The 7,798-nt window shown below is 45.4% G+C and overlaps 1 protein-coding gene across 2 annotated transcripts in view; it reads right to left on the bottom strand.

Moving 5' to 3' along the window:
- Positions 1 to 1,127: 1,127 nt before the first annotated feature.
- The window catches only part of IL17RD (interleukin 17 receptor D), a 71,023-nt gene continuing 64,352 nt past the window's right edge, over positions 1,128 to 7,798 (bottom strand). For both annotated transcript variants that reach the window (XM_040454716.1, XM_040454715.1), the window contains exon 13: positions 1,128 to 7,472. In XM_040454716.1, coding sequence (XP_040310650.1) covers positions 7,360 to 7,472 — 113 coding nt within the window. In that variant the 3' untranslated portion in view covers positions 1,128 to 7,359. The remainder of the gene's footprint in view (positions 7,473 to 7,798) is intronic.

The raw sequence follows: 7,798 nt of genomic DNA, 5'->3' as shown, positions 1-7,798 counted from the left end.
ACCAAGGGGACCTGTGAGCAGCCTCGGCAGGGTTTGCTGTAGCTCATATCCCAGCTCTGCTACTAGCTAGCTGTGAGATCAAGAGTAAGGGACAGCCTCTCCAAGCCTCTGTAAAATGGGGACAGTACGATTACCCATGTAGCAGAGTATCTGTGAAACCACATGAGATGATGGCGTGTAAAGCATGTGGCGCTCAAAGGTTGGCTCTTAGAAATGTGGGGAAATGGCAGGGAGCATGGGAAAGAGGAAATGAATGGGGAAAAACATGCAGTCTCCTGGGTGAATATGAACAGGAAAACTGCAGGCTATGCCAAGCATCAGAGGCAAGAACATGGCTGAATTTCCGCCTCAGCAGTGCTTCGCTCAGAGCGGTTTTTTGTTTTGTTTTTTAACAGTCCTGTGGGGAAGGGTAGGGGGAAGAACCAGCGGACAAGGAAAACCCAATGTTCCCAAGACCCAACTCGTCCACCATATTCTTTTCAGACAATGGCCAGGAGGCTTGTATCCTGTGTCCCTGCTGTTTCTTACCACTTGTTGTCCTGTCCTGGATACCTGTCATTTCTGAGCACTATGTGCCAGTAAGCACTTCACATTCACCATCCTGAGGGAGGGCCTTTGGCCCATTCTAGAGATGAGAAACTGAGGCCCAGAAGTGCAGCCACAGGGTCACAGTGGCAGAAACAGAGCTGGGAACTCACCCCAAAGTTGATGGGCACCAAGAAGTTAACTCACAGAGTGCTGGCACACAGGAGGTGGGATAATGTCTATAGGAAGAAATAAAAAGGCACTTCTTTGTCTTATTGGATGGCAGGAAGTTTGTGGCTCCCACATTTCAGTGGCTCTTTTCAAATTTCTGAAAAGAAAGCCCATTTGTTCTGACAGTCAAATTTCTCCTTGATAGGAGCATCCCTGCTCCTGACTCCACACAGGCAACACATCACTGCCCACCGGAGGGCAAGGCAAACAGCCACGGCAGCAGGTTTCATGTGCAAGAAAGACATACTGGCTACCCTCACCTCCTCACCCTGGATATTCTTCCTCCTTCCCAGAGGCAGAGCCCTCGGAAAGCTGTGCTAGGAACCCAGCTACTCGGGAAACAGGAAAGAGGATCTAGAATCATGAACCACTGCAATCTTAAAACATTTTATTTGATGCAGAAATCCTAAGGTACAAAAACATTTTGCAAATGTCAGCTGTGACCTACTGTCACCTATTTACAGTTATGTACAAATCAGATAAGACATTGTTTTCAAGGTAAAAATATAGCACACTGCTACAGTCCTGCTATTCCACCAAACCCCACAAAGGACAAACTTAAAGATGAAACAAAGACAATGGCAACAACCACCATGTTCCAATGTTCCACAGGCTTTCCCCCCCTAGATCGTAGTCACAGGGAGCTTCTGAAGTGAAAAAAAAATAGTAAAAATAGAAGTTACCTACTCTCTAAATGAACATGTGGTTTTTACAAAAGTTTTTGCTTTGTCCAGACTCACCATGGTTTTTCTTGAGAGAAAACACACAAGTTTTACATAACAATTACACATTAAGTGTAATAACCCAAAGGAATTTGTCTAACAGATGGAGCAGCCAACTTTGTCTACAGCATGTACAAATAGAAGAATGCTTCTTTGAATATTCTCCACTGACATTTTATTTGATACAAATGTCAGAGATGCAGTCATAATAGTTTGCTTTTCTCAGACTTCTGATTGTGCAAAACACAGTGCTAGGTCATTTCAGAGCCATGGCCCCAGCCCTTCAGAACACAGGAAAGCTCCTGGAAGAGTCTGGTCCCTGCTGAACTTCAGGCAGGAAACAAAGAGCAGGAGGGGGGACAACTGGCCAAAATTCCCAAGAGGTTGTCCCTCACCTTCCTTACAAGTTAGCCCTTAGCAGCTGCTATCTTGCCGGTGATTAAGCTGAAGTCTGAACCATCTAATAATATTGAGTCATGAATTAAAGGCAAGGTCTAGAGGTATGTAAAATAGAATCCAGAATTGGGAGGGAGAGGTAGCTACCACTCAGAAGGTAAGAGTTGGTCTTGATGAGAATTTTGGAGCTCAGGAATGACATCAAACACATCAGGAATAAGCACCAAGTGTCTGACCAGAAGAGGGGAAAAGAAAACACAATAGAAGACGATTGTTGGGGAGGAATGGATGGGGCGACCAAATAATCCTCAAAATGAATGCAGGCGATATACCATTTTTAAAAAGTGCCATTGTATTTGTAAGTAGTTAGAGAAGCTGGGCACACGAGAATTTCCCTGTAATCCCCATCCTGAGCTTGGCCGTCACAAGGCACCAATGCGAAGATGGCACCACATTCTGTTTCGGCAACCAAACAGAGTGTGAAGCTGGGAAACAGAAGAGCAGTGAAAATTATTAAGCCCTTGGAAAACAAGAGCTATGAAGAATGGTTTAAGTAGGTGGGATTATTTATCACTGAAATAAAAACACCAGGGGGATGACTTCACTGTGGTTTTCAAATACACGGAAGGTAACCAGCTGTTCTTTTTCCACTACATGCAGAACAAAAGAAGGCTGGTTTGAATTTCTGTAAGATGTACAAAGAACTATCTGATCAGCAGGGCAGGTTACAGAATTTCCCTCACTGAAAATCCAGAATCCCATCCATAGCCATATGTCTGAAATAATTCAGGCTCAGCCCTGGCTGACACCGGCAGGGGAGACATCCTAGATAATCCAAACTTTCTCCCAGCTCCAAAACTCTGAAATTGGAATCCAAGCTATTGGCTTACAGTCAGACTTCCTTTTGTTTATTTTCACTCTGAGCCTGGAAAGGAGGGGACACAGAAAGGATGACCCAACACCCCAGGAGGACTCCTAACTGATCTCTCGGTATCAGGAAAAGCTTTTGTCTGGATACTGTTTCACATCTCCAAAACACAGTCACTTCACAGATCATTTAAAACAGAAGACAATGCAAATACCTGGCTCTAGTGGACACTCGGGGATTCCCTGCCCCGCTCCCCACAACGCCTGCTTTTCTCATTAAGTCTTGGCCTAAGCTCAGAATTGCACATCATTTAAAAAATTATGAAGCCAAGAACTAAAACTATAAATAAGGCCCTTTAGGTTGTGGAGTTTAAATGAAAATTGTTCCAAGTGTTATGCTTTTTAAATTGGGGAACATAAATCTGATTTTGAAATTAGTAACTGGCCTGCCTTTCTCTTAAGGCACCATGAAACATAAAGAAGCCCTCAAACATTTCAAATACATTCACAATCGTATCAAACTACCTTGGGGGAGGCAAGGTGGGGAAGAAGCAATCCAGACACCAGCTGCATTTAGCAAGAGCATTTTCTGGTGGTACCAGACATCTGTAATTACCATGAACACTTTTCATTTCAAATCTTACAAGGCAGAGGTAGCAAACTGGCATCTAGTGGGCCAAATCAGGCCCACTCATGTGTTCTGTTGAATCTGAATTGAAAAAAAAAAATCTCTTTTAATTTAGTTGCCAATACTTTAGAAAATTAGAAACTTTCCTATCAAATTCCAGATTCTCAGCTTCTCTTGAAAAATGGGAAGATCAGGAGACACCACATGGCCACAAATGGCTGGAGTAGCTGCCCACCTATGGGTGGGACACGGAGCACTTCAGTTTGCCACACTCCCCACCATGCCCTATGGTCTCTCTGACACTGAGAAGGTAGGTCATTGCCATTTATCACCACACTTCATTGATCTGTCGTCCTGGCCCGCTGCACTGGCACCTCCTGAAGGCACAGCATCCGCTAAATAAAAGCGGCAGTCTTCACCAACGATATGAAACAAGAAAGGCTAACAACCTTCACACTGTTATTGTCCACATCTCTCCAATAAAGACACAAGGAAGGATTCCTCTCCCCTAAGAACCAAATTAGCATTGAGGCTATTGGGGACCATGGGGTTTTCTTTCGTAAGAGGAAGGTGTGTCGTTTCTTCTCTAGGAGTAAAATAGCTTTCTCTTCATTTGTTTCTTTTAAAAGATGCTCAACTCTGAAAAAAGGAAAAGTTCTGAAAATCCTGTAACTCCACATTTTTGGAGGAACAGTCTTCCTGTTTATTTGTGCTTAAGTCAGGGAACCTGAGACGAGGGCTTGGCTAGAAAAAAAAACACCCCACATTTGCAGCTATGAAGTTGCAAGACTGAACTTTAATATACAAACACGCACGACCTCAAATTATGACCCATTGATTCTGATGATGTCATAGTTGCTAAAGACATTTTTGAACTTCTGCTCTGGGACTGTCTTCAGTTATTACTAATGTGTTAACCAAAAATGGTCTCATGACTTTAAGGCCCCATCTCATTTTTGGTTCAAAATGCTATTCCCCAACCTGAGGGCCTGGGCCTGGACCTGGACCTCAATGTCTTCTGATTCTCTCTGGAGATCAATGTGCCTCAAAGGCCCAGGATTTGGCCCTCTGGAGGATCTCCTGCAGGACGCTCTGTCCATTGTGTGGCTGGACTGGGTCTGTCCAGGTGGTTCTTGTTGCTCGTGGCCAACCTCTGGGAGAAAAACACACCTTTACCTGGGCTTCCACTTCCCCAATCCATCCCTGGACAAAGCTGACTATGTCAGATGCTAAGTCCTTTCTGTAGGGCACTAGGGAGTTAAGATGAATACCTAGCTCCCTACCTTCAACTACCTTCAAGATTTGCTTACCTGGGTCCTTGGACCTACTCCAGGTGTCCTGCCCAGAGAACACCAGCTAACTTAGCCACACAAGCCTCTTATTCTCAGGACCAAGGCTTTTTATTGAGATCATCCTTATATTCTAATTCTTGTTTCCCCAATTTCAAGAAGCCTGTGATTCAGTAGAATCTTTATCTGAATTCCGTGTTATCATTTCCATTGCCTGGAACAATGTATCAGTCAAAAACTGCAGGTCTGCTTAAAACAGATGTTTTGCCTTAATCTACAAGGCAACTGTTCTCATTCCCAGCACAAGATGGGGAGGTTTAAAAAAAAAAAAAAGTGAAACTAGTAAGGCAAAACCACGAAGTTGGGACATCTCAACACTGTGGTTTTGCTACTTGGTATGTTAGAGTCTGCTTGTGTTGAACATAAGAAACATTAGTATTTGAAAATAAGTATTCAAACCATGAATCCAAACGAAAAGTTTACCTGATTTTTGGTCTAGCACATTTTTTCCCTTGCATTTTCACAAGAAGGAAGTTCATTTAGCAAGCTCTCTGCCCACATGCATGGAGCTCAGTTGATGTTCCCCACCCTCTGCCAGTCCTCTGTGCTGTTCCTGGGGTCACTTTCTCACAGATGCCTCATTTTCTGTGCAAAGCTGAATATCTAACCTAAAAGTAGCTCCTCGGGGTTCCTTTGGAGCACGTACCATTTCTTGGCTTCAATCTCTCTTGATACTGTTCCAGAGTGAATTTTCACGTTAGCAAGTTTGGACTGACCAATCTCCCTTGCAGAACGTATCCTGACGGTGGAAGGGCAGGGCAGGCATATGTGGGCAGGAGCTCTGCACTTGTCCCAGACTCTCCAGTATCATGGAACATCTCTTCTCCAACCGGATGCCTGGTTCTGTGGGGGAGGTGGTTGTGAGGCTCACTTGTCTCCCCTGCAGAGCAGCTGCAGGAAACTCGATGCCAGAGAACAGACAAACACGTTCTTCCCCCAAGAAGCCGTCAGCTGCCTTTACAGAGCATGGAGTGTGGCATTTGCATCAAAAATACACACAAACCTCTTCTTTGCAGCAAGGCTGCAAACCTTCCCTTCCCACCTGCTGGGCATGTGCTTGGATGGAAAGTCCTGCCTCATTCTACCTCCCAACCCCTCCTTGAGACATTTCTCAGTGTCTCCCTTAATATTGGTCCTACCTGCTAAAGGAGTAAAACCCAGGGTCGCCTGTGTAGTGCTGAGTAAAAGCAGGGTGCCCGAAGCCAACAGCACCCACGGAAAGGGTGGAGAAAGATGCTCACAACCCCTCAAGGACACAGGGAGAAGGGATTCCACAAAGACATCATCACACACATGCTAATAGACAAGCAGGATTTGAACAACCGTTTTCCCCTCGGAAGGAGAAATTCTGTAGAAACTTCATTCATTAAAAACAACATTTACTTTTCCTTTTTTAAAACAAATTCTTTCCTCCTAAACTCTAAGTACCTATTTTTGGTAGGAGCACAAGAGACCAATCTTTCACTGGGTAAATACAACAGAAACACACAGCGAAACATGATTCACAGGCTGAGTTGTGGGGGGAGTACTTTGAGATTCAAGAATTGAATGACTTCAGGTCTCATGTCTTCTTCAGATGATATTAGAAGAGCAAACTCATCTTTGTGACAGTCTCCCCTCCACCTTCTTAAAATGAGATTTATCATTAGTCAAAACCAGTTCAGCAGATTAAGTGGCTGCCACCTGCACATCGCCATATTTCAATGGATTCTGATCCCTGATATTCTGGACACAGCTTTAGATCAGAAGCCAAATGAAGCACGGACTCCGGCTTCCAGGAATCCAGCCCAATTGGGTATTAGTCTTTTAAAAATAAACTTCCAGGCAGCAACATCTAAGATACTGCGCAGTAAATGTAACCCCGGGAAACTTGGTGGGCAGATCCCACCCCCACACGAAGCCTACTCAAACCAAGAGGCGGTCCTGTGTCCTGAGTTTTGCTGCTTTCTGGACATTGACCAACCTATGTCAGAAAGAATTGTCTAGATGGTCAGCCTGACCCTGCAGCCCCCACCTCAGTGTGCCATGGCACCCACGAACACATAAAGACTCGTATTATGAAAGGTGATACGATATACAGTCACTTCCTTGACCTTTGACTCAGAGCTTTTTTAACATCCAAGCCATTGTAAATTCTACACCCAAAACAGACAAGAACGTCACCTGTAAGAACATGGATTCCAGATAGACTGGCACTTGATTTCTGTGGCTGTAATGGTACTAAAAGTGCTTCTCCCACAAAGCATTTCCAATCAAAGTAGCCAACAGCGAATGGGCAAAGTCGGAAGAGATAAATAAAATCTGAATGAGCAGTGCAGGTATTTTCCTGTTTCTCTGTGCATGTTTCCTCCCGACCTCCCAGAGTTGGCTCTAATCCAAGGTCTGACCTAATGTGACCAGCTTGCCGTCAGACCTTGTGGACATGCCTTCCAGATATCCATATGGTTTTAGAAAATTGGAGACTTTGCCAAGATATCAGGTAGAGGGATGGGGCAAGGAGAGCAAGTACTGGCCCGAATTCCACTCCAAATATACTTGTAGGAGACCTCAGCTCCAAGCCGACTGCTCAACCAGAGAGAAGAGCTGGGGGACCAGAGAGAGGCAGCAGCTAAAGTGGCAATGCGTAGACTCTTCTGTTTTGTTACAAAGGGGCGACTGCGTGGAGTTCACCAGTGTAGCTGCAGCATCCAGGCTCTGCTCGGCACGCCCCAGAGGTGAGGAGCTTAGAAGGGAAGGCGGGAGGATCCTCCTCACCTAAGGAAAGAAGACAGGGCAGAGACACGTCATCGCACTTCCTGGGCTGGGGGCTAAGGCCAGAGTGTGGCTGCATCTGGGCTGGGACTATGGGCTTTACAAGCGAGGCAGGCATACCAACCAGCTCAAGACAGGGCACTCTCATCCTGGTGGCGGGCTCCCTTAGCCCAGGGTCAAGGGTTTGCATGCATGACTCCCGCTGGCCACAGGGACCGTAAGGAGCAGTCCCAGATGGCATCCTGCTGGTGCTCCCTTGGGAGGTAGGACTCTTCTACAGAGCCCTCCCACCTGGCCCTGTGCTGAGATATGATGGAGAGAACATCGTG

Source organism: Herpailurus yagouaroundi, unplaced genomic scaffold, assembly GCF_014898765.1.
Source record: "Herpailurus yagouaroundi ecotype Mexico unplaced genomic scaffold, PumYag 213, whole genome shotgun sequence".
Classification (NCBI taxonomy): domain Eukaryota; kingdom Metazoa; phylum Chordata; class Mammalia; order Carnivora; family Felidae; genus Herpailurus; species Herpailurus yagouaroundi.
The sequence above is the reverse complement of the archived record's forward strand: the minus strand, read 5'-3'. Positions and strand labels throughout refer to the sequence as shown.